The sequence below is a fragment of the Lepus europaeus genome, chromosome 4, assembly GCF_033115175.1.
Source record: "Lepus europaeus isolate LE1 chromosome 4, mLepTim1.pri, whole genome shotgun sequence".
In the NCBI taxonomy this organism is placed as follows: domain Eukaryota; kingdom Metazoa; phylum Chordata; class Mammalia; order Lagomorpha; family Leporidae; genus Lepus; species Lepus europaeus.
This window is the reverse complement of record NC_084830.1, coordinates 97099707-97126799: the sequence shown is the minus strand read 5'-3', so window position 1 is coordinate 97126799 and position 27093 is coordinate 97099707. Positions and strand designations below refer to the sequence as shown.

Sequence of the window (27093 nt, the reverse complement as noted above, 5' to 3'; positions counted from 1 at the left end):
ATAATAAGGGAGGGCCGGCGCTGTGGCTTAACAGGCTAATTCTCCACCTTGCGGCGCCAGCACACCGGGTTCTAGTCCCGGTTGGGGCGCCGGATTCTATCCCGGTTGCCCCTCTTCCAGGCCAGCTCTCTGCCATGGCCCGGGAAGGCAGTGGAGGATGGCCCAAGTCCTTGGGCCCTGCACCCGCATGGGAGACCAGGAGAAGCACCTGGCTCCTGCCTTCGGATCAGCACAATGCGCTGGCCGCAGCGGCCATTGGAGGGTGAACCAACGGAAAAAGGAAGACCTTTCTCTCTCTGTCTCTCTCTCACTATCCACTCTGCCTGTCAAAAAAAAAAAGAAATAAGGGAAAATGTGATTTCTTAGAAAGTATATAAATTTGAGTTTTAAACATTATATTTGTGTTACCAAACCTGTATTATAAAATATAATATGTGTATTCAGACCCAAACGTTACACCAGCAGTTAGAAACATGGCACAGGGTTGGGGGGGGGGGGGGGGCACAATGTGGCCTAGCAGGTTAAGCCATTGTTTGCAACACCTGTAACTAGTAGTCAGAGCACAAGTTGAGTACCAGCTGATTTGCTTCCGATCCAGCTCCCTGTTAACATACCTGGGAAGGCAGGAGAGGATGGGCCAAGTATTTGGGTCCCTGCCACCCAAGTGGGAGACCAAGATGGAGCTTCTTGCTCCTGGCTTTGGCCTGCGGCAGCCCGGGCTATTCTGACCATTTTGGGAGTGAACCAGAAGATGGAAGATCTCTCTATGTTGCTCTGCTTTTTAAATAAATAATTAAATCTTTACACTGGTGCTGTGGCAGAGCGGGTGAAGCTGCCGCCTGCAGTGCTGGCATCCCATATGGGTGCCAGTTCGTGGCTCCATCCAGCTCTCTGCTATGGCCTGGGAAAGCAGTAGAAGATGGCCCAAGTCCTTGGGTCCCTGAACCTGAGTAGGAAATCCAGAAGAAGCTCCTGCTCCTAGCTTCGGATTGGTGCAGGTCCAGCTGTTGCAGCCATTGCAGGGTAGTGAACCAGCGATGGAAGAACTATTTCTCTGCCTCTCCTTCTAACTCTGACTTTCAAATAAATAAATAAATCTTTTAAAAAGAAAAAAAAAAAAACAGGTTGTGGAGGCTGAGGCCCATCACAAAAAATAAATTAAATAAATAAATAAATATTTAAAGGAGAACAAGAGAGAAAGACAAAGAGAGAGAGAGAGAACTGGCATCTACAAAGAAGGGTGAGGCTCTGAAGACTAGACTGCAGGTGGAAGCTGCTCTGGGACAAAGCAGGGGCAGGACACAGAGAGAAAGGGAAGCCACTAAAAGCATCAACAATGACAAGACGTGCTAACAGTTTCAGGAAGTCCCTTTTGGCAAGTTTTTTTCAGGTGAAATTACTTGAGACACATACAAAGCCGACAAAATAATGCAACACTCAGAAAACAGTACACACAGGAGCAATGCAGCCCCGGGGGCCACTGCCTTTTCCAGCTGCAGTTCTTCACCCAATGCATCTCCTCCCCACTGCCTCCCAGTGGATGTTACACGTCTCAGCAGAAGCACACAGGCCGGAACCTTATCTACCACAGTCTAGTCTGAAAACCACTGCTGCACTCGACATGTCATGCCGGAACCCCAGCCCCTCCACACCTGCCTGGTGTATTACTACGAACCCCTGTTGACAACCAGGCAGCTCCTCACTGGCAGCTTTGAGCTTGAGAAAGAGCAGTGTTAGTAGTTCTTGAGCACCGCCTCAAGAACACATTCAACATCTTGCAACCCTTTGCAGTTTCCTGAGCTACAGACAAGAAGAACCCCAGGTTCATCTACCCTACTACAAAAAGTCATTTCTACACAAATTATGTGACTCTTAACTGTTGGTCAAGAAATCAAAGTATACAACTTTTTCCAAAATATTATTTTAATATATTATATATTTATAGAATCTTATAACAATGTATGCAATATGTAAATGTTTATATATTTATATTGTTTTATATTTATGTATTCAATATATAAAATTCCTATTTATGTATTTACATGTAAAATATATATTGTTATATCTTTGTTATACATTTATATTTATATATTTAACATATAAATGTTATATATTTATATATTATATAAACTTAAATAATAATATATAAAGTACTATTGTTAAAAGCTAGCGATAGAGACCAGTGTTGTGGCACAGTTGCTTATACCTCAACAGTTGCTTACGCCTCAACTCCAGTCATACATTGGAGTGCTGGTTTGAGTCCCCACTGCTCTGCTTCCCATCCAGCTCCCTAGTAATTTTCCATGGGAAGACAGAGGACTATGACTCAAGCTCTTGGGGCTCTGCTACCCATGTGGGAAACCCGGGGAAGAGCTCCAAGCTCCTGACTTGGGTCTAGTCCAGTCCCAACCATTGAGACCACCTGGGAAGTTAGCCAGCAGATGGAAGATCTGCCTTTCAAATAAACAAGTCCTTAAAAAAAGAACCTAGTGATAAAATTTTCTATACATTAGGCTAGGTCCAATAGAAAAACATAAATGGTACATAATAATCCTGAAGAAACCAATTTTCTTCAAACCCACACAAATGTGTTATCTTTACTGAATATTCACATGCAAAGACAGTTGGTATAAAACATATACAAAATTATTATTGACAAAAACAACTAACCTCTTGCTCCCCAACGGTCTGTTTTTCTAGTGTAAGATCCAATTTCTCAACAATCTTCAAAACAGATTTTATAAATTCATCATAGAGTAAATGATTCAGACTTTGAAGGGAAGAATTCACAAAGAGACATGCTTCATCTGGTAAAATACAATCCTTTAAATAAGAGAAAAAGACTTCCAAATGTTGTACCAAGGAAGTAAGAGTATTTCAAAAGCACTGTTATGGACAGAGAGGTATATACATACATTAAATATTACGCAAACAGTGATGTGTAAACTGTAGCAGACAAACCTGAAAATTTTCAAGCTGCAAAATGTATTCACCTTCTTAAATTATCATCACAGTATCATTTCAGTCAAAGGGTCTTACCCAGCCACATGACAAGTATTTACATCTGCACATAGCAATGAGTAAGACCACTTAGGTCCAATCCTTGCCAAAGCTCTTAGGCCAGTTACTTTGTGTGTGCATATGCACATACAAACACACAGTGTAACACTCAGAATGTAATTGCTATGCTTGTGTACATACACATATGTGTACATATACAAACATGCATGATTCTCAGGAATGATTTAAAATATAATCATTACTTTAAAAGTGAAGCTATTTGGGGTTGGCGTTGTGGCACAACGGGTTAAAGTCCTGGCCTACAGCGCCAACAACCCATATGGGTGCAGGTTCGAGTCCCAGCTGCTCCACTTCCAATCCAGCTCCCTGGTAATGTGTCTGGGAAAGCAGCAGAGGACAGGCCAAGTCCTTGGGCCCGTGCACCCATGTGGGAGACCTGCAAGATGCTCCTGGCTCCTGGCTTCAGATAGTCTCAGCTCCGGCCACTACAGCCATTTGGGGAGTGAATGAGTGGATGGAAGATTCTCTCTCTCTCTGTCTCTATAACTCTGTCTTTCAAATAAATAAAAATTTAAAAAAAAAAAGTGGGGCTGGCATTGTGGCATAGCAAGTAAAGTTACCACCTGAAGTGCCAGCATCCCATACAGGCACCACTTTGAGTTTGGCTTCTCCACTTCCAATCTAGCTCTCTGCTATGGTCTGGGAAAGCAGAAGATGGCCCAAGTTCTTGAGCCCCTGCACCCATGTGGGAGACACAGAAGAAGCTCCTGGCTCCTGGCTTCGGATCAGACCAGTTCTGGCTGTTGCAGCCATTTGGTGAGTGAACTAGCAGATGGAAGACCTCTCTCTCACTCTCTCTCTCTCTCTGCCTCTGCCTCTCTGTAACACTGCCATTCAAATACATAAATAAATGTTAAAAAGAAAAAAAAAAAAAGGTAGGAAGGAGCACTCTGAAGTCCTGGAAGACTTTTTTTTTTTTTGTAAAGTGAAGCTATTCTACCATTCAAAAATTATAGACAAATTATTCTGCCAATAGTCAAATGTTTTTAGGGGACTTAACCTCAAAACATAGGGATACCTGGGGACTGGTGCTGTGGCATAGCAGGTAAAGCTGCCCTTAGCCCAGTGCCAGCAGTGGCTGCAGTGCCAGCATCCAATATGGGCGCCAGTTCGCATCCCGGCTGCTCCACTTTGAATCCAGCTCTCTGCTATGGCCCAAGTCCACATGGGAGATCTAGATGAAGCTTCTGGCTCCTTGCTTTAGTCTGGCCCAGCCATGGCTGTTACAGCCATTTAGGGAGTGAACCAGCAGGTAAAAGACTTCTCTCTCTCTCTCTCTCTCTCTCTCTCTGCCTGTGCCTCCTCTCTCTGTAACTCCAGCTTTTAAAAAAATTAGTAAGTCTTTTAAAAATAAAAATTTAAAACACCTAAGGTTTTTCAAAAAGTAAGAATTATCTACTGACAAAATTGCTTATTCTAGGCTATTAATGCTCACAGGGAGAGGCATACGACCTAGTGGTTAAGCCAATGGCTGGAACACCCATATTTCATATCTAGTCCCAGCTCTACTCCCAATTCCAGATTCCTCCTAATATGCACCCTGGGAAGCAGCAGGTGATGGCTAAAGTGGGCCCTGCCATCCACACGGGAGACCTGGATTGATGGCTCCCAGCTTTGGCCCCAGATGGGCCAATGAAAGCATCTGAAAAATGAAGCAGTGGATTGGAGCTTCTGCTCATTCTCTCTCACTAAATAAAAAAAAAATAAAACAATAAAAATGTCAAATAAAATACTAACCACTACCTGGCTTAAAGTAGACAGTTAAGAAACATCTACCAGGGGCCAGCGCTGTGGCACTGCGGGTTAATGCTCTGGCCTGAAGCACTGGCATCACAGATGGGCTCCAGTTCTAGTCCTGGCTGCTCCACTTCTGATCCAGCTCTATGCTATGGCCTGAGAAAGCAGTAGAAATATGGCCCAAGTCCTTGGGTCCCTGCACCCGCGTAGGAGACCCAGAGGAAGCTCCTGGCTCCTGGCTTTGGATCAGCACAGCTCCGGCAGTTCTGGCCAATTCGGGAGTGAACCAGTGGATGGAGGACCTCTTTCTCTCTCTACTTCTCCCTGTGTAACTCTAACTTCCAAATAAATAAATCTTAAAAAAAAAAAAAAAATCTGCTAGAAAATTGGAACACAGCTATAGTAATTTTGCCTTTTTTATTTGAAATTCAGTTAGAGGAAGGGACAGAGAGAGATCTTCCATTTGCTGGTTCACTCCATAGATGGTCGTAACAGCTAGGGCTGGGTCAGGATGAAGCCAGGAGCCAGGAGCTACACCCAGGTCTCCCACATGGGTAGTGGGGGCCAGAGCATGTGGATCATCCTCCACTGCTTTTCCCAGGCCATTAGCAGGGAGGAGGATAGAAGTGGAGCAGCCAGGACTCAAAACTAGCGCCCATACAGGATACTGGCATCACAGGCAGCAGCTTTATCTGCTACATCACCATGTGAGCCCTCTAGTAGTTAATGTTAAAAGGAGTTCAATGTTGAGGCCGGTGCTGTAGTGTAGTAGGTTAAGCATCCACCTGCAGTGCTGGCATCCCATACAGGTGCCAGTTCCAAGTCCTGTCTGCTCCAAATCCGATCCAGCTGGTGGCCTGGGAAAGCAGTAGAAGATGGCCCAAGTGTGCACCCATGTGGGAGACCCTGAAGAAGATCCTGGCTTTGGATCAGCCCAGCTTGGCTGCTGCAGCAAACCAACTGATGGAAAATCTAACTCTTTCAAATATATAAATCTTAAAAAAAAAAAAAAAAAAGACCTGTCTCTCCCTCTTTCTGTAATTCTGCTTTGCAAGTAAATAAATCTTAAATAAATAAATAAATAAATAAGAGTTCAATGCTTAGGTACCAGTTCATGTCCTAGCTATTCCACTTCTAATCCGGCTCCCTGCCAATGGCCTGGGAAAAGCAACAGAAGATGGCCTAAGTGTTTGGGCCCCTAAGACCCATGTGGGAAATCCAGATGAACCTGGCCCAGCCCTGGCCATTGTGGCCATCTGGGGAATGAAGCAGCAGATGGAAAATCTCTCTTCCTCTCTACCTCTTTCAAATAAATAAAATTTTTTAAAGATTTTATTTATGGGGGTGGCTCTGCAGCGCAGCGAGTTAACCAACTGGCCTGAAGCGCCAGCATCCCATATGGATGCCGGTTCAGAACCCGGATGCTCTACTTCCAATCCAGCTCTCTGCTATGGCCTGGGAAAGCAGTAGAAGATGGCCCAAGTCCTTGGGCCCCTGCACCCACATGGGAGACCCGAAGGAAGCTCCTGGCTCCTGGCTTCAGATCAGCATAGCTCTGGCTGTTGCGGTCAATTGGGGAGTGAACCAACGGATGGAAGACCTCTCTCCCTGTCTCTGCCTCTCCTCTCTCTTTGTGACTATGACTTTCGAATAAATAAATAAAAATCTTAAAAAAAAATAAAGATTTTATTTATTTATTTATTTGAGAGGTAGAATTACAGACAGTGAAAGGGAGAGACAAAGAGAAAGGTCTTCTATCTACTGGCTCACTCCCCAAATGGCTGCAACGGCCAGAGCTGAGCCAATCTGGAGCCAGGAGCCAGGAGCTTCTTCTATATCTCCCACATGGGTGCAGGAGCCCAAGCACTTGAGCCATTTTCTACTGCTTTCCTAGGCCATAGCAGAGAACTGGAACGGAAGAGGAGCAGCCGGCACTAGAAATGGCGCCCATATGGGATGCCAGTACCACAGGCAGAGGATTAATCTACTGCGCCACGCCACCGGCCCCATAAATAATTTTTTTTAAAGATTTATTTAGGCCAGTGCCGTGGCTTAACAGTCTAATCCTCCGCCTTGCGGCACCAGCACACCGGGTTCTAGTCCCGGTTGGGGTGCTGGATTCTATCCTGGTTGCCCCTCTTCCAAGCCAGCTCTCTGCTATGGCCCAGGAAGGCAGTGGAGGATGGCCCAAGTCCTTGCGCCCTGCACCCGCATGGGAGACCAGGAGAAGCACCTGGCTCCTGGCTTCGGATCAGCAGGATGCGCCAGCCGCAGCGGCCATTGGAGGGTGAACCAACGGCAAAAAGGAAGACCTTTCTCTCTCTCTGTCTCTCTCTCTCACTATCCACTCTGCCTGTCAAAAAAAAAAAAAAAAAAGATTTATTTATTTATTTATTTGAAAGTCAGAGTTATACAGAGAGAAGGAGAGGCAGAGAGAGAGGTCTTCCATCTGCTGGTTCACTCCCCAATTGGCCGCAATGGCCAGAGCTGCACTGATCCAAAGCCAGGAGCCAGGAGCTTCTTCCAGGTCTCCTAGGCGGATGCAGGGGCCCAAGGACTTGGGCCATCTACTACTGCTTTCCCAGGCCATAGCAGAGAGCTGGATCAGAAGTGGAGCAGCTGGGACTTGAACCAGCGCTCATATGGGATGCCAGAACTGCAGGTGGCAGCTTTACCCACTACGCCACAGAACCAAATAAATAAATCTTAAAAAAAAAAGTTCCATGTTTGTGTTCCTTTCACTTATTTTCAAATTTTACTTCAACTGTCCTGATTTATACTGTTTTAATTTTTTTTTTTTTTTTGGACAGGCAGAGTGGACAGTGAGAGAGAGACAGAGAGAAAGGTCTTCCTTTTGCCGTTGGTTCACCCTCCAATGGCCGCCGCGGTAGCGCACCGCGCTGTTCCGATGGCAGGAGCCAGGTGCTTCTCCTGGTCTCCCATGGGGTGCAGAGCCCAAGCACTTGGGCCATCCTCCACTGCACTCCCTGGCCACAGCAGAGAGCTGGCCTGGAAGAGGGGCAACCGGGACAGGATCGGTGCCCTGACCGGGACTAGAACCCGGTGTGCCGGCGCCGCAAGGCGGAGGATTAGCCTGTTGAGCCACGGCGCCGGCCTGTTTTAATTTTTTATTACTTGAAATGTTTCTTAAAAAGTCTTTGAAAGTTAATAAAATACAATTTAGGAATAAATGAGCTTTAGATCTAAAACCATGAAGACTCATAAAGAAAGGAACGAGGTACTTTTATGGGTTTCAAATTATAAATTTTACCATCATCTGGTCACAGCTCAGGAGATTTCTAAAAAGATCCACATAGTCTTTGCAGGTGGGCATCTTCCACCTTCCAGTTCTAACTTCCCCTGCGGCACGATGCTCTTCAGATTCAGACTCCAAGCCCTGGCCAGAAAGACAACACGCTAGCTTTAGCCAATGGGCTTATAGAAGCAGCACTGCTGCCACAACTTGCTGATTTTCCAAATTTTCTATGCTTATCAGCTGCTGCAGACTACATGATTAGATTGAGAAATACACTATGAAAGCATCACAAAAAGAAAATGGATTAAAAAAGAGGTACGATTCTTCCATGACTAAAATTGTGACATACCAACAAGTACTTCAACACAGTTTCCACTGACTGCACAATACATCATGTATTTCACAGTTCAGTCTCTCTCTCATTCTATTTCCTGTATCTTCTAGTAGCTAAGATATGCTTCCCATAAGATACCCTACGATTTTGTCTTAGAGTTTCAAGGGAGAAATTCCTTTCTGTAGAAAGGGACAAAACAGTAAAGTTATTCTCATATCTGACACAACACATAGGCATCTTGTCCTACACTTTTCTAAACATTAAGTTATGGCTAATGACTAAGAAAAGTATATCGAAACCACAGCAACTTTCAACATTCAATGATCATGCTTACTTTTGAAACATTAGATTCAGAATTTACCTTTTTAAGCATTACTGGCTTAGAACATATTCTGATCAAACCCTGATGTACTGAAAAGAAAAAAAAAAAGGAAAAAAATGAAGGAAACATTGTATAATACAATCATTTAATAATAAAAATGATAATACTTTCTGGAACATAACTTTCCTCTCAATTTCTTTGCTAAGTTTAATATTATCTTTAGTTTTAAAATTTGAATTATTAAGATTCAGAAGCAAAAGGATGAGAGTGTGGCCCATCAAAATGTTAGTTCTCCAAGAGACATTAAAGACACAAAACAGTTTGGCAACTATATTTTGTTTACCTACATCAGCTGACCTGTTACATATTCATCAATCATCACAAAAACAAGAATAAACCACACACTTACCCACAGTACTGATGCAATTCCAGAGAACTGGTCCTTTCTCTGCCAAGACTAGGAAAACCCTCACCATGGCTTTGCAACAGACCAATTGCATTTTCGGACTGTACTGTGGGAAACTGTCTATCTGTACCACCATGAGATGCTCCAGGACTGGAGTATATACCTCAGGAACCTGCCAGAATTGGAGAGCAGATCAAAAGTTAGAAAGGGAAACAAGTCAATAGAGGAATAATACAAACAAACCAAACACTACCACTGGACTTAACACCTACTAGATCAGTGAAAAACCTGGCTTATTATCTAATCTGCTAACCTTAATATTTACTACTTTGATGACCTAAATAAAAACAATCAGAGTGAAATTGTCTAAACGACATTTCAGGTACAAGTCCATCCCGAGGGGCAATTCTGAATATTTTAGAAGGTTAGAAAGAGTAAAAAAAATATTTGTCCTGCTCTGTATAACAAAAAAATTACGTTTCATGACAATAATTCTGTTCACACAAAATACCAGTTAAAAAATGTCACGTTGAACACGATGGTGCCTGTAGTAAATGCAACACATTATTTGAAGAATGAGCTGAAATACTTGGAATTGTTATCAGCTTAACAAAACACGACTTACAGTGTCGAGGTAAAGCAAAACACTGGCAATGGATTGGAGGAAACTGGGCATCTGATAAATGTGGTCATCAGCAGTGTCCATCTGGGTGAGGAAAATCTGCTTACAGCGCTGAATGAGCTCAATGTACATGAAGTCAACATCCTTGGCATTGATGACCTTGCAAGGCTTCAGGAAAAGTAAAGGAGAAGGCTTTATCAATCTTACTCATGTCAAAATTATGGCTTTTTAGGTGTTGTGTTAAAGCTGGTAAATATCAGCAAGTTGGTTGAGAAGACACAAAGCTTATACAGTACTTTACAAAGATATGTTTTATGATGACCTCTAATCACATCCTAAAATATTTATTCAGACTCAAAACATTTCTTGATGGTTACCTCTCTTCTAGGTTCCGTTTAGATGGGAGATCTCAAACAAGGCTAGCCACCCACAGGAGGGACTGGAGCCAAACCCGTTGTGGAGCTCCTGCACACCAAGCAGAGTTGCATTTTCTAACTCACAAATCTTAGAACACAACTGTCCAGTTTCAGATTTTTTTTCAAAGGTCTCTTTAGACCTCTGCATCTGGTCCAGATTCTTCTTTCTCACCGGTCAAACTCCAGTTGTACCATGGACATGGCCCAGCCTCCGTGAACCAGTCAAGTTGCTAACCAGGATGTATAAAGTAGAACATTCCTGCTACCTATTGCCTCAGCGTTCTCCCACTGTTTCTTCTGTCCTAAGTATATTTAAAGCAGCAGCAAATATACATGAAGATTTTAAAAAGTGAGAGAGTGGCACTGATGGACAGATATGTAGAAAGACAGGTATGAAGCTATTTTCTCTGCAAAGTAGTAGTCACAGAGACCTACTAGGACGGAAATAAGTAGGATTGTCTTAATACTCTTAGACATAACGTATCTGTCATATGAACTTCCCTGTCTAAAACTCTGAGTTAAATCAGCCACCATTTTATATATAAATAAGGGGCAGCATAGCATAGTGGAAAACACATAGTATTTCCAGTTTTCAGACTTAGGTTTGGATTTATGTCTTGGTTCTGTCAATTCTGTGTGTCCTTCAATAAGTTACCTATCCTCATCTGTAAAAGAGAATAACATCTGGCATATAGGAGAATTACAAGGATTCAAGATAACATATATACAGAATTCTAGTACATAATAGACACTAAAAAAATGCTTAACAGTTGTAAAAACGAACATTTTCACAAGTACAAGATGCTATTCAAAAATGTAATAATTTATGCTCCCTCAAACACTCCAGTGAAATAAAAAAATAAAGTATATTAATGAGCCATACTCCAGCAAAAAGTCCATATCCACGAATAGCAATGGATAACTCCTTGTTGTTTGAATCCACATTCCTGATGATTTCATAGAACTGCTCCATAAAGTACTGCAGCTTGCTCTTATGCATTTCTGCATCTTTGGCCACCATAAAAGAAACCTGCAATTGCATAGCATTTATTTTTAAGAAATATTTAATAGAACAAAGGATTCACACAAGTATGAAAAGATGAGATTTGTATAAACACATAATATACTATTATATACACTCTGTTGTTTTTCTTTGTAACACCTTTTGCTTCAATTTACTTAAAGTTAGCCTTTATCAAGTTCAGAAAAGACTTTCTTAAATAAGGCTGTATTGTATGCGATGCATTTTTCCTACAGAAAGGGGCTAAAAGAGACCACAGAGATGCAGAAAACATCTGCGCAAAAATACATGCTTTGAATAAGGGTTCCTGGGGAAAGCAGAAAACTCATCTGTTGTCTGGAGGGTGATAGAGCTGGGAGGACCAGGGGGCTCAGAATGCATCAACAAAGAGAGATTATAATCAACACTCAGAAAGGGAGACAAGATAGCTCAGTCCTTGGAAAACACAAGCCACAAACTACAGAGCTTATGTTCAAAGTGTGGCAAAAGAGAAAAGTACTTTAAAAACAAAAAAACATTTATTTATTTATTTATTTATTTGAAAGACAGAACCACAGAAAGGCAGAGACAGAGAAAGGTCCTCCATCCACTGGTTCACTCCCCAGATGGCCACAACAGCCGGAGCTGAGTCTATCCAAAGCCAGGAGCCAGGAGCTTCTTCTGGCTCTCCCACACGGGTGCCAGGGCCAAATGACTTCAGCCATCCTCTACTGCTTTCCCAGGCCACAGCAGAGAGCTGGAGTGGAAGAGGAGCAGCCGGGACTCAAACCAGCACCCACGTGGGATGCTGACATGGCAGGCGGCGACTTTACCTGCTACGCCACAGCACCAGCCCCAAGAAAAGTATTTTGAGAAGCAGATAATCACAATGGGGAAAGAGTCTTTTTAAACAAAAATCAATTTCAATCCTGATTTTACTACACACAAAAATTGATTAAACTACATGTAAATGCTGAGACTATACAAAATTTCCTGAAGAAAACACAAGAAAAATCTTTGCAGTCACAGGTTAGGCACAGAGCCACGTCTCTTCCAACAGCGGCTGCTTACCTCCCTGGAGATGGTGGAGGAGAAAGGCTCCTGACTACCTGTCCTGCCCAGCCATCCACCTTTCCCTCCACTTCCTATGGCCACAATTTTCCTGTTAAACTCATCTCAATGTTGGTTTTTCAGTCCATTGCCACCCCTGTAGCTGAGCAAGAGGAACGTTTTCTGCTTAAGTACTACAAAAGCTAATAGTCAGGGACAGTGCTTTGGCATAATGGATTAAGCCACTGCCTGTAGTGCCAGCACCCCACATGGGTGCCAGTTCAAGTCCTGGCTGCTCCAATTCCAATCCAGATCCCTACTAATGCGCCTGGGAAAGCAGTGGAAGACAGCTCAAATGCTTGGGCACCTGACCCCACGTAGGAGACCCAGATGAAGCTTCTGGCTCCTGGCTTCAGTCTGGCCCAGCTCTGGCTATTGTAGCCACTTGGGGAGTGAAACGGTGGATGGAAGACACCTTTTTCTCCGTAACTTAGTCTTTCAAATAAATAAAATAAATCCTTAAAAAAATTTGTCAACTTGTATTTATTTTTCAAACATCCTCGCAAAGTTTGGAATTTAAATTTAGTGTGGAGAAATTATTTTTAAATAAAGACTGAATTAATAATACCTGTTTCAGAAAGGATTCCAGGGCTGAATGTGCAGTTTTTTTCAATTCTACATTTGTATGGCTACACCATTTGGACAGCACTTCAAATAACAGAATGTAGTTGTCCAGAAGGCAGGTGCTAAACTGAGATGCATGCAGGGTAAGCAAGCGTAGGCCAGCTGCAAAGGAAAAAACCATCACGTTTGAAATGGGATAACAGAAGCCAGAACAGAGAACAAGGACAACTGCAGGCATATGGCAAAGTAAAAACCATTTGGAAAGACTAAGTACCACTACAGGATGATTACCCAGGGTTCGGATCAGTCCTGGACTGTGCCAATCCCAAATTAAATCAGAAGGCCACAATTTGGCTGACAAAACCCAAACAAGGGCCTGAATGAGGATCAAGATTTATTTAGGCAACATCAGAATAAAACAGTCTGGATCAAATCAAGGGTGCCCTAAAATATATATTTTTAAAATCATGTAACCCAAGTGTGAACATCTAAATCAGTGTGCTAAAAAGTCCCCAAAATAAATAAATAAATGTGTAAAACACCACAAATGTTATATTTACTTCCGTTCACAGTTTAAAAGCAAAAGCTTACCTGAGACATTAACTTAGTAATCTAAAAACATCATACCTTACTAAACATAGAATCTTACCTAATGGCACAGCATATCTCTTCAGATCAACCTGGTTTAGAAAAGAATTAACCATCAGTGTTTAAAAATCACAAGTCTCAGTTGCAGAAGAATGAGGCTGATTTTACTCCTACCTGGGGACGAATTGCCTTTAGTGTAAAATCAAAAATCTCCCTTGAAGTCTGGGGATCTGGGGAAACAACAAACAGATGGCTCTGTCACAAATTACAGCCCCAGTACTGCCTGATACAACCTGCCAACACTCTACAACCTACAGCTTTATTACAGACAGCCTGACACCTGTGTCAAGTCCCACGGTCTCCTGCAGATTCACACGCAGCCAGGCAGGTGCAAGTTAATACTGCTGCAGCTATAACTGCAGAAAAGCAGAAAGAAAATCCAAGGTAACAAAGGCACGGATTCAATTCTGACTTGTCATTCATAAACTCTGCTCGATAATCTCTCAGTGCCTCCAGGTGTCTCACCTGTGAAAGGAACAGTGTATGTCTTCTATCAGGGTTGTTAAGAAGACTAACTAGTTCATTTAAGGTCAAACACATCATTTTTCTCCCAACACTCCCAGGCATTTATTCAACACACAGTACATGCCAAATTATTACGGGAATTACAAATCTAAGTAAAATACAACCTTTGACTTCAGAAAATCAATTACCTAAAGAGGAAGATAAAACAGACACACATCTGTAACAGCAGGGTCTTCTCCTGGCCTGACTGATGTCACAGTTACCTGTATCATTGCCTTCCACCAGATTATTCACTATGGATGCACATTAGTCATCACTGACTTCTCAGCCCTTTTAACAGTGATGTGCAAACAGAGACTCACAAATTGTCTGTTTTGATTACAAGGACCAATATATTTGATGACAAGGCCAAAGAGCCAGATGGCTATGTGACAATAGCTGGAGGGAGAACAGGGTCAGACGACTGATGGTGAGAGAAACATCAGCATGTTTGTAGGATGATGCTCTGAAGAGACACAGAAAAGCCCACATTCGAATGCAAGACAAAGAGAGATTTCTCTGGCTGTGAGAATTCAAGAAAGGTTTTGCAGACACAGGACTGAAAGAACATGTATCAGCTGGAGAAAAGGCGTTCAAATAGAAAGTAATTCTGCAAACACAAATGTACGGGGCCGGCATTGTGGAGCAGTGGGTTAACGCCCTGGCCTGAAGCACCGGCATCCCGTAGGGGCACTGGTTCAAGACCCCGCTGCTCCACTTCCAATCCAGCTCTCTGCTATGGCCTGGGAAAGCAGTAGAAGATGGCCTAAGTCCTTGGGCTCCTGCACCTGCATGGGAGACCCAGAGAAAGCTCCTGGCTTCGGATCAGGGCAGCTCCGGCTGTTGCAGCCAATTGGGCAGTGAACCAACAGATGGAAGACCTCTCTCCCTCTCTCTCTCTCTCTCTGCATCTCCTCTCTCTGTGTAACTCTGACTTTCAGATAAATAAATATCTTTTAAACACACACACACACACAAATGTACACACACAAGGCCCTGGGCATAAGCAGATAGTGGGGTCTGAGATGCGTGGACCTGGTGAGCAGGATGAGGCCCAAGCTGAAAGAGATGTGAAATGGGCCCCCTGCACGCCTTCTCCAGGCTGTGCCTCCCAGGGTCCACCATCCTGCAAGATTCTGTCCTTTCCAATGTGCCACTCCCTTCACAAGTATGCTCTTATATCTAGTTTTCAATGTGGTGAGACCTATACAATATACCTGTCATTCTAACATCATGTAAGGGCACTAAATACATTCACAGTGTTGTGTAACTGTCACCATCTACACTCAAAATATTTCCACCATCCCCATCACCCATTAAATCACACTCATTAAACAGCAGCTCCAGGGAACTGCTGCTCTACCTTTTGTCTCTATAAATTTGCCTATTCTAAGTATCTCATATAACTGTAACCATACAATATTTGTCTCTTCACGACAGGCTTCTTTCATTTCACATAATGCTCTCAAGGTTTATCTATGTTACAGCACATGTCAGAATTCCTTTTACGTCTGTGTGTCTGGAACAAGAACCTGACAGAGTAGCAGCAGCATGACAGGAGATGGAAGAAAAAAAAAAGAAAGAAAAATCACATATGGTGGTTCCAATATTCTTGGAAGAAGGGCAGAGTGGAATTACTACATTGAAATATACAAAAACTGCCGGGTTTTGCGGAACAAGTGTTTGGTTTAGTGATTAAGACACCAGTTAGGATGGCCATGGTCTGCACTGGAGTACCTGGGTCCAACTCCCAGCTCCAGCTATTGACTCCAGCTTTCTGCTAACACAGACCCTTGAGGCAGTGGTGACGGTTCAGGTGATTGGGTTCTTGCCACTCACATGAAGACCTGAATTGCCTTTCCGCCTCCCAACTTTGGTGCCAGTCAAGGGTCATTGTGGGCTTTGGGGGAACCAAGCAGTGGATAGCAGCTGGCTCGCTTGTTCTTTCTCTCTGTCACTCTCTCTCAAATAAATTTAACAATAAAGCAAAATAATTTAAAATAGTAACTGTTTACAGCAATTTTATAAGTTTTAACCTAATGAAAATAAAACACAGGAGGTACAAACATTATAAGCATGATAAAGAAGAGTAAACACATTTTTTAAATAATGTTTTAGAGTTTAAGATTGTATTTGCCTTTAAAAAAAGAAATGAATTTCATAATGCTAGATTTTGTCAGCTAGATTATCCTGTAAACCTTTAATGTTGAGTTACTGTGCAAGAACACTGTTGATAACTACAAAGAAAAGTGGATTAAGCAGAATTAAAAAATGAATGGGTGGGGGGATTGGCACAGTGGCATAGTGGATAAAGCCATCGCCTGCAGTGCCAGCATCCCATATGGGTACCAGTTCACGTCCCGGCTGCTCCACTTCCAATCCAGCTCTCTGCTATGGCCTGGGAAAGCAGTAGAAGATGGCCCAAGTTCTTGAGTCCCTGCACCAACATGGGAGACCTGGAAGAGGCTCCTGGCTCCTGGCTTCAGATCGGCACAGCTCTGGCCATTGTAGCCAACTGGGAAGTGAACCAGCGGATAGAAGACCTCTCTCTCTCTCTCTCTCTCTCTCTCTCTCTCTCTGCCTCTTCTCTCTCTGTGTAACGCTAACTTCAAATAAATAAATAAATCTTAAAAAAAAAAAAATGAATGGGGAGGGCAGCGCTGAGGCAAAGCAGGTAAAGCCATCGCCTGCAGTGCCAGCATCCCATATAGGTACTGGTTCGAGTCCAGGCTGCTCCACTTCTGATCTAGCTCTCTGCTATGGCCTGATAAAGCACCACACCCATGTGGTAGACAAGGGGGAAGCTCCTGGTTCCTGGCTTCAGATCAGCCCAGCCCCAGTCACTGTGCACCCTTGGGAAGTGAACCAGCAGATGGAAGACCTCTGCCTCTGCCTCTCTGTAACTCTGCCTTTCAAATAAATAAATAAATCTTTTTTAAAAAAATGAGCCGAATAGATAAGGCTCTACATCTTAAGAATTCCAAAATGCTGATAAAAAAGTCAAAGTTCTAAAAAAAGGAGAGATATATTGCATTCATGAGCTTAAAAAGTCAATATATTAAAGATGTCAACTCTCCTTGAAATACAAATTTAATGCACTCTTTCAAAACCACAACAAAATTTTTCTGTACCCACCAACAAACTTATTCCAAAATTTATACTTTCAGGGGTCAGCACGGTGACAGGGTGGGAGAAGTTACCACCTGCAGCACCAACATCCCATATGGGTACTGGTTCAAGTCCCAGCTGCTCTATTTACAATCCAACTCTCTGCTAATGTGCCTAGGAAAGCAGTGGAAGATAGCCCAAGTGCTTGGGTCCCTGTACCCACATGGGAGACCTAGAAGAAGCTCCTAGCTTCGTACTGGCCCAGCTCTGGCCATTGTAGCCACTGGGAAATGAACAAGTGGATAGAAGACCTCTCTCTGTCTCTCCCTCTCTCACTGTAATTCTGCCTCTCAAATAAAAAAATAATTAAATAAAATGGGAACGGCACTGTGGCAAGAGGGTAAAGCTGCCACCTGCAGTACCACCATCCGATGTGAATGCCACTTCAAGTCCTGGCTGCTCCACTTCTGATCCAGTTCTCTGCTATGGCCTGGGAAAGCAGAAGATGGCCCAAGTTATTCGGCCCCTACAACCTCGTGGAAAGACCCAAAGCAAGCTCCTGGCTTCAGAGCAGTGGAGGTCCAGCCATTGCAGCCAATTGGGGAGTGAAACAGTGGATGGAAGACCTATTTCTCTGCCACTCCTTCTCTCTCTGTAACTCTGACTTCCAAATAAATAAAATAAATTATAACAAAAAAATGAAAATAAAAAAGAAACAGACTCATAAACATATGTCCAAGTGATTTTTACTTCTTAAATATTTAGTTAGGGCCAACAGTGTGGCGTAGCGGATAAAGCCGCCACCTGCAGTAACGGCATCCCATATGGGTGCCGGTTTGAGACCCGGCTGCTCCACTTCCGAATCAGCTCTCTGCTATGGCCTGGGAAAGCAATAGAAGATGGCCCAAGTCCTTGGGCCCTTGCACCTGTGTGGGGGACCCAGAGGAAGCTCCTGGTTCCTGATCGATACAGCTCCAGCCATTGCAGCCTACTGGAGAGTGAACCAGTGGATGGAATCTCTCTCTTTCTCTCTGCCTCTCCTTCTCTCTGTGTAACTCTGACTTTCAAGTAAATACGAGTGGCTCTCCAAGTGGGAGACCTGGAAGACGTTCCTGGCTCCTGGCTTCAGATCGGCTCAACTCCAGCCATTGTAGCCATTTGGGGAGTGAACCAGAGATGGAAGACCTCTCTCTCTGGCTCTGCCTCTCTGTAGCTCTGCCTTTTATATAAATAAATAAATCTTAAAAAAAAAAAAAATACATGCCAGTTGGGATACCCACATGCCATATCAGAGTGCCTAACTTGAGTCCTGGCTACTCTGCTTCCAATCCAACTTCCTGCTAATGAGCATTTTGGAAAAAAGCCCTTGACAGTGTTAAGTACTGGAGTCCCTGCCATTGATGTGGAAGATCTGGACTGAATTCCAGGCTCCTGGCTTCAGCCTGGCCCAACTCTGTCTGTGTAGGAAATTTGGGGAATAAACCAGAAGAGAGAATATGTTCCTAATTCACTGTTCAGCTCTCTCCCTTTCAAGTAAAGTGAAAACAAACACGTAAAAATTAAAGCAAATAGGGGCCAGTACCATGGCACAGTGGGTTAAAGCGCCGGCTTGAAGCACCAGCACCCCATATAGGCGCCAGTTCTAGTCCTGGCTGCTCCTCTTCAGATCCAGCTCTCTGCTGTGGCCTGGAATAGCAGTGGAAGATGGCCCAAGTGCTTGGGCCCCTGTAAGTGCATGGGAAACGGAGAAGAAGCCCCTGGCTCCTGGCTGAGGATAGTCCCAGCTCTGGCCTTTGCAGCCAATTAGGGAGTGAACCATAAGATGGAAGATCTTTCTCTCTGTCTCTCCTTCTGTCTATCTGTAACTCTACCTCTCAAAGAAATAAATAAAATCTTAAAAAAATTTTTGCCTTCAAATAAATAAATAAACCTTTACAAAAAAAAAAGTGAAAAGACAAGCCACATACTGGGAGAAAATACTGATTAAAAAAAAAGTTTATTATCAAAAATAAAGTAGTATTATCGAAAAACAAGGGGGAAGGGGTAGCAAGGAGAACCCTGTAATGATTTGCTCAGTATCTTGACTTTGATGGCACAGACACAAAGCTGTGTGACAGAACAGCATAGCAGTAAATACGCACGCACAAGCGCAGGCACATAACACTGATGACATCTGAGAAGGGTCCAAGGATGGCACCAATGTTAATTCCCCGTCTGCTACATCCAAGAAAGGTGATGTATCAGGAGAAACCGACCAGGGCACACAGGTCTCTGGATTAGTTCTCACAACCACATGTGAATTCACAATCTGTTTACAAGTTCAAAAAAGCTAACAGGCAATTCTTCTAAGACGGAAGCAGTTCTAAATAGAGAAAGTAAGTCAAGTAAAGCAAGCAGTACCTTCTTCCATGGACTTAGTGAAGTTACACAGAAGTGAAGACAAACCCTTCAGACATCCGGCCAGAACAGGGAGCTTGGGCTCTCTTACTGCTGATGTCATCTAAATGGAACGTTTTAAGAACATATCATTGAAAGAGAAAAACATAACTGAGTCTATAGAAACAGAGTATCACCAAGTTCATCATACCTGGGTCTTAAGTTCACCCAGAAAAGCCCGGAACAGGTTTTCCGAGTTATTTATCATTTCACTGGGATGAACTTCACCTAATACTCCCAGTAGCTCGTAGATTTTTTCTAAAACTGAAAAACAAATTTCAGACAAATGAAGCCCTAAAACTACATTTAAGTAAGCTAATAAAATGTACCAATAAGAAAATGAGACGATGCTTAGTTCAAAAGCAAATATATAATTATAACACCAAACATCTAGTTTTGCATAGTGGAATCTCTCCAGATAGGCTTTACACAAAGCTATTATTATAAACTAAATTATATTAAACATATGTTATGAGTTTAAATGCATCTCACCTGTATCTGATATTCTTGTTTTCAAAGCAAGTTCTCCATAGAATTTATTAAATAATTCTCCAACTCTAAATTCATCCATGATTGTAGAACTTCTCAAAGTCTGAAGTAACTAAAATAATACAAATTCAGTTTCTAACAAAAGAAATAAAGGCATCCCCTAACCCAGTGTGTCAGTACACAGCAAAGTTTCAGAATCCCACACCTCCAGGGACTGATGCACAGCTTCCCCAGGCTCCTTTCTCTCCAGGTGGGTGGTGGATGAGCATGGGGAGGGATGGTCTGTGCCCACCTTTCCCAAGACACTAGTAACACAACTGCATCATCCCCCATAGGCACTCAAGATCAAGGGCCAGCCAGGTCCAGAGGAATGCCAAAACAGCGTCAGGTGAGAAATTCCTGATCCACACTTAAAGACAATATGTGCAGGCCAGCGCCTGCAGTGCCAGCATCCCATATGGGCGCCAGTTCAAGTCCCAGCTGCTCCACTTCCAATCCAGCTCTCTGCTATGGCCTGGGAAAGCAGAAGTTTGTCCAAGTAATTGGGCCCCTGCACCTGCATGGGGAACCCAGAAGAAACTCCTGGCTTACGATCAGCACAGCTCCAGCCATTGCGACCATCTGGGGAGTGAACCAGCAGATGGGAGACCTTACTCTGCCTCTCTCTCTGTAACTCTACCTTTCAAATAAATAAATGTTAAAAAAAAAAAAAAAAAGGACAATATGTAGGTTATTCCCACTACAAATATTTCAGGGGAAAAAACTAAGAGACAGAACAAGGTGATTATTAAGCAATTCCTAACAGAATAAGGTTCCCCCAGAGGTAATAAAGGTGACACATGGAAGAGATATAAATTCCTTATTTTTCTCCTTCATTCCCTTAATAACCCTCAATTTTATTTTTTAACTACACAGAAAATTCTAAGAAGAAATACCGGCCAGCGCCATGGCTCAACAGGCTAATACTCCGCCTAGTGGCGCTGGCACACCAGGTTCTAGTCCCGGTTGGGGCGCCGGATTCTGTCCTGGTTGCCTCTCTTCCAGGCCAGCTCTCTGCTATGGCCTGGGAGTGCAGTGGAGGATGGCCCAAGTGCTTGGGTCCTGCACCCCTTGAGAGACCAGGAGAAGCACCTGGCTCCTGCCTTCGGATAAGCGCGGTGCACCGGCCGCAGCGCGCCAGCCGCGGCAGCCATTGGAGGGTTAACCAACAGCAAAAGAAAGACCCTTCTCTCTATCTGTCTCTCTCTCACTGTCCACTCTGCCTGTCAAAAAAAAAAAAAAGAAATACCAAGGTATTCTCAGGTGACGATTTGAAAACATGAATGTTCCTCTTTCTGTCTCTACTTCTCTCTCTGTAAATCTGCTTTTCAAATAAAAAAAAAAATGATTTTAAAAAAAGAAAATGTTGGGGCCGGCGTCGTGGAGCAGTAGGTTAATCCTCCGCCTGGGGCTCCAGCAAACCATATGGGTGCCAGTTCTAGTCCCGACTGCTCCACTTCCCATCCAGCTCTCTGCTGTGGCCTGGGAAAGCAGTGGAGGATGGCCTGAGTGTTTGGGCCCCTGCACCCGCGTGGGAGATCGGGAAGAAGAAGCTCCTGGCTCCTGGCTTTGGATCGGCGCAGCTCTGGCCATTGCGGCCCTCTGGGGAGTGAAACAACAGAAGGAAGACCTTTCTCTCTGTCTCTGTCTGAAACTCTACCTCTCAAGTAAATAAATAAAATTTTTAAAAAGAAAAAAGAAAATGTCATCCATCATTCCATGCAATTTAACCCTATCCTCCCCTAAACTCCCACCAAACTCTACTGTTCTATTCTGTAAGTTACATGTTTAATAAAAAATACATACTTACAAACATAAAATTACCTTAATGAGAAGGTCAAGGGCTGGAATTTTACATTTTGCAGCTCTGTCTTTTGTATACACGCTGGTACAAATATTCTAGTTTTTAAAAGGAGACATACCAAAATTATCAAAATGATAAAAAAAACTAATATTTAATAATAGCTAAAAGTACATCTCAGAAGACCAATTCTAATGTGTGATACAATAAAATACAGTACTTAACTGTGAAAAGTATAATATTGTAGCATATAAATGTAGAAATTAAAAATTACTGAAATTTGCATTGTAGCATAGCAGGTAAAGCTGCCACCTGTGATGCCAGCATCCCATATGGGTATTGGTTAAAGGCCCAGCTATTCCAGTTCATATGCAGCTCCCCACTAATGGCCTGGGAAAGTGCTTGGACCCTGCCATCCACACAGGAGACCCAGATTAAGCTCCTGGCTTTGGCCTGGTCCAGCCCTGGTTGTTGAGGCCATTTGGGAATGAACCAGTGGATGAAAGATCTCTCTCTCTCTCTCTCTTTCTCTCTCAGCCTCCCTCCCTGTTTCTCTATAATTCTGCCTTTCAAATAAATAAAAAAACCTTAATAAAAAAAAAAAAACTAATGAAAACATTGCTGTGGACATGGAGTGGGAATAATATCAACAATCATCAAAAAACACAAAGGGATACCCCTATCATAAAAAAAAAAAAAGGTAATGATTCCTATTACATACTTCCCATGGTATATATCAAGACAACAAAATAAATTACTCAGGGGCCAGTGCTGTGGCATAGTAGGTTAAGCCTCTGCCTACAGTATCACCTTCCCATATGGGCACCAGTTCAAGTCCCAGCTGCTCCACTTCCAATCCAGCTCTCTGCTATGGCCTGGGAAAGCAGTGGAAGACGGCCTAAGTCCTTGGACCCCTGCACCTGCATGGCAAGACCACAGGAAGTTCGTGGCTCCTGGCTACAGATCGGCACAGCTCCAGCCATTGTGGCCAATTGGGGAGTGAACCAGTGGATGCAAGACCTCTCTCTCTCTCTCTGCCTCTCCTTCTCCCTCTGTGTATCTCTGATTTTCAAATAAATAATGTTTAAAAATAAAATAAAATAAAATCTTTAAAAAAAAGAAATGAATATCTCTCTCAAATTTTACTCAAATGGTAAAATGGTAACTAAAGAGAGTCTGAGAGAAATAGCTACAACAACTAGCCCAGTGTCACGAAAGATCAGGTGATCTAAGAACGAGGCTCCAACTCCACAAGATGGGTGAGTTTCTTGACTACTAAGTCTTATTTCTAAACTAGAGATCAAGAATTAAAAATAACTGTTTGGTAAAAATTGAGACCAACTGTTTGTTAAAGGAATTGGAAAAAAAAATATGAAAAAAAATCTGTATTAGCTATTCCCACTGAGGAAACTTATTAAAATATTAAGACTCCAATAAGATAGAAAACAAAAAGGGAAACACTGAGACCAGCACTGTGGCACAGGGGTAAAGCCACTGCCTGTAGTGCTAGCATCCCATATGGGTGTTGGTTCAAGTCCCAGCTGCTGCACCTCCAATCTAGCTCCCTGCTAATGCGCCTGGGAGACCAGCACAAGACGGCCCAAGTCCTTGGGCCCCTGCACCCACGTGGGAAAACCAGAAGCAGCTCTTGCCTTCTAATCAGTCCAGCTCCAGCCATTGTATCCATTTGAGGAATGAACCAGCAGATGAAAGATACATCCCTCTCTGTCTCTGCCTGCACCTCTCTAACTTTGCCTTTCAAATAAATAATAAAAATCTTCAAAGAAAAAAACTATTAAAAAATAGGCCAACAATCATTAACAATCTTACACCCTTTAGATAAATAAAACCTACAAAATATGAGGGTGGGGAGCCGGCGTCGTGGTGCAATAGGTTAATCCTCTGCCTGCGGTGCTGACAACCCATATGGGCACCAGTTCTAGTCTCAGCTGTTCCTCTTCCAATCCAGCTCTCTGCTATGGCCTGGGAAAGCAGTAGAAGATGGCCCAAGTGCTTGGGCCCCTGCACCCATGTGGGAGACCCAGAAGAAGCTCCTGGCTCCTGATCGGTGCAGCTGTGGCTATTGCGGCCATTGTGGCCATTTGGGGAGTGAACCAACGGAAGGAAAACCTTTTTCTCTGTCTCTTCTTCTGACTGTCTGTAACTCTACCTCTCAAATAAATAAAATCTTTAAAAAAATATATGTAAGGGTGGGTGTTGTGGCACAGTGGGTTAAGCTTGTGATGCCCACATCCTGTATCAGAGCACAAGCTCCAGTAGTGGCTCCTTCTTCCAATCTAGCATCCTGTTAATGCACCTGGTAAAACAGCAGAAGATGGCCCAAGTACTGGGGCCCCTGCCACACATGAGGAAGACCCAGATGGAGTTTGGGACTCCAGGCTTTGGCCTGGCCCAGCTCCAGTTGTTGTGGGCATCTTGGGGAGTGAACCAGCAGTTGGAGGATCTCTCTCCCTGTCACCCTGCCTTTCAAATAAGTAACTAAATCTTTAAATAAAATATATAAAATAAGGGCCAGTGCTGTGGCATAGCAGGTAAAACCACCAACTGTGATGCTGGCATCCCATATGGCTGCTGGTTCAAGTCCTGGCTGCTCTACTTCCAATCCAGCTCCATGGTGATGTGCCTGGAAAGCCAGTGGAAGATGCTTGAAGTTCTTGAACCCCTGCTACCTTTGTGGGAGTCCCAGATGATGCTCTTGGCTTCAGCCTCACCCTCACCTAGCCCTGGCAGTTTTGGCCATTTGGGGAGTGAACCAGCAATGGAAGATCTCTCTCTCCCTCTCTCTCTCTCTCTCTCTCTCTCTCTGCCTCTCCTTCTCTGTAACTCTGACTTTCAAATAAATAGATAAATCTTTAAAAAAAAAAAATAATCTACATAATAGTCATCCCTCAGCATCCATGGAGGATTGGTTCCAAGATCTCCCTCAGATACCAAAATCTGCAGATAATCAAGTCCCTCATATACAATGGCCAGCCCTGGCAATTGTGTGGCATTTGGGGAGTGAACCAGCAATGGAAGACTTCTCTGTCCCTCCCTCTCTCTAACTCTGCCTTTCAAATAAATAAATAAGTCCTTTTTCAAAAAACAGATGTCTTAACATAAAAAGACATAAGTTTTTCCCTCCTTACCTTTACATCAAGCGAGTAAGGCATGATCTTCTGGCCAAGTTTTTCTAAGAAGATATATAAAAATTTCAGGGCTTCTTCTCTACAATCACGAAACTGTAAAAGAAATACAAACAGTAAATGTGAGAACAAGAGTCATTCCAATATACAGGATTACACAAAGAAAACAAAATGATTTTCAACTTACTTCATCAAAGGTGAGCGACTTCCGAACAAATACAAGCAAACCAAAGTCTTTGGAAAAAACTAAGGAAGTCTGTAATGCTAGACAAAAAAGAATAAGTAAAAGTTATAAAGAAACATTCATAACCCCACCCATAAAGGGCTGTCTGCTTTCCAAGGCAGCCTTTCAGCTCATCCAAGTCTATTGCATCAAAATGAAGAAACACAGGAGGCCACCCTCACTGTGGCTGTGGCCTAGTGGGTAAAGCCGCCTGCAGTGCCTGCATCCCATATGGGTGTCAGTTCGAATCCAGGCTGTTCCACTTTCAAGCCAGCTCTCTGCTGTGACCTGGGAAAGCAGAAGATGGCCCAAGTCCTTGGGCCCGGGGAACTTGCTTGGGAGACCTGGAAGAAGCTCCTGGCTTCAAATAAACTCTTCATAGGGGTGTGGTAGGCAGAACAATGGCCCCATCAGAGTTCCCTGTGCCCTAATCCCTGGCAACACACCTCTGAGTGTGTTCATATGGAAAAAAGGAAATTAGGTTGCAGACATAAGACTGCTAATCAGCTGACTTTAAAATGAGGAGCTCACCTTGGGTTAACTGTAATCACCTTAAGAAAAGCAGATAAGGGAATAGGGAAAGGCGACGGCAGGAGCCGCCAAACCTCCCCTGAGAGTCCCGACGGCCAAAGGGGAAGCTTCTAAAAGCAAGGCACTTTAGCAAAGAATCGGGACCTCAGCCCTACAACCTGCAGGCTAGGGAAGTAGGTTCTCCCCCTAGAGTCTTCGGACAGGAAAGTGGCCTCGCGTGACACCTGCATTCCGGCTTGCTGCCAGGCTTCTGCACACAGATCCCTGAGACCACACGCCGCTGGGCTGTTAGGGCAGCGGCAGGCGGCCACGACTCCCCAGAACCGCTCAACTGAGGCACTGAGGAGCACTGGTGTGAAGCCGCCGCTGCCAACAACACTTGTAAGTTCCAGGTCTGCGAGTCTTCTCCGAGGAACCAAGAGCAGAAGGGCCTGGAAAAGGTTCTGGTGATGCCGGTGAGAGGAAGCTGAGAAAAGTCTTTTTGCCCTCTCACCCAATCTCGGAGAGCCCTGATGGCCAAGTCTGGGGTCCCTTTTTAACCAAATTTGGTATAAAAATACATTTTTCTTTAACTCTAGTTGGGGGGGGGGGGCAGAAGGACAAATCACTTTCCACAGAAAATACGCAGAAATTCCGAAGATTTCAAAATACCGTTAACTACACCCACAGGGGAGAGACTACCCGGCTCAGTGGCTCCAGGGCAACTCGGAAAGCACTCGACCCGGCCGGTACCCACCCAGCACCGCCGGACTGCTGCTCAGCACGCACTCCTGCCCCAAGCCACGGATCAGCTGGCAGCCGGCCACGGCTGCGCCGCAGCGGTCCCCGCACGACAAGAAATCCCGCAGCTGCAGCAGGGAGCCCTGCACACCAGACCCAGGGTCCGCCATGACCGCGAGCCGAGCACCCGCGCGTGCGCACCAGCGGCCCAGGCCCGGAAACGCCGCGGGGCTCGGGGTGGGGCTGGCAGCTGCGGGAACCTTCCACGCGACTCCTGAGGCGGGGGTAGGAATCCTCACGGTAGAAAGAGCCCCGCTTACACCTGAGTTCCCAACTGGCAGGTTTATGAATGTGCAGCAGGGAATACACTTAGCACGCACATATAGAACTTTGAGGAAAAACAGGAAGCCATTGGCTTGACCAGCGAAAATAGACGAAAGGAAACTCAAGTAATGGGCTAAGCAAAATCAAAGGTCTGCAAGTCTGTTCCTGAATAGAATATCTGATGATGTCTTTAGAAGTAAGAATGCCTGAGGAATAAATTGTTAGTAGTGAGAAACACCCCTCTGAGAACTTGGTCTGATCGTACTCCCCAGATTT

The 27093-nt window shown here is 43.9% G+C and overlaps 1 protein-coding gene across 5 annotated transcripts in view; it reads right to left on the bottom strand.

Annotated features, from left to right (window-relative positions):
• PRKDC (protein kinase, DNA-activated, catalytic subunit) overlaps positions 1-26668 on the bottom strand; it is a 190898-nt gene extending 164230 nt beyond the window's left edge. For 4 of the 5 annotated variants that reach the window (XM_062188515.1, XM_062188516.1, XM_062188518.1 and 1 more), the window contains exons 1-16: positions 26510-26668; positions 25207-25283; positions 25023-25115; positions 21897-21971; positions 20037-20145; positions 19696-19808; positions 19509-19608; positions 13611-13666; positions 13498-13528; positions 12853-13010; positions 11058-11204; positions 9762-9926; positions 9140-9308; positions 8770-8819; positions 8090-8215; positions 2671-2823 (exon numbers count right to left, since the gene is read on the bottom strand). In XM_062188515.1, coding sequence (XP_062044499.1) covers positions 2671-2823; positions 8090-8215; positions 8770-8819; positions 9140-9308; positions 9762-9926; positions 11058-11204; positions 12853-13010; positions 13498-13528; positions 13611-13666; positions 19509-19608; positions 19696-19808; positions 20037-20145; positions 21897-21971; positions 25023-25115; positions 25207-25283; positions 26510-26663 — 1776 coding nt within the window. In that variant the 5' untranslated portion in view covers positions 26664-26668. Of the gene's footprint in view, positions 1-2670; positions 2824-8089; positions 8216-8769; positions 8820-9139; positions 9309-9761; positions 9927-10135; positions 10202-11057; positions 11205-12852; positions 13011-13497; positions 13529-13610; positions 13667-19508; positions 19609-19695; positions 19809-20036; positions 20146-21896; positions 21972-25022; positions 25116-25206; positions 25284-26509 lie in introns of those variants that run through there. The other variant, XM_062188517.1, reaches the window with a different exon arrangement.
• Positions 26669-27093: the final 425 nt, after the last annotated feature.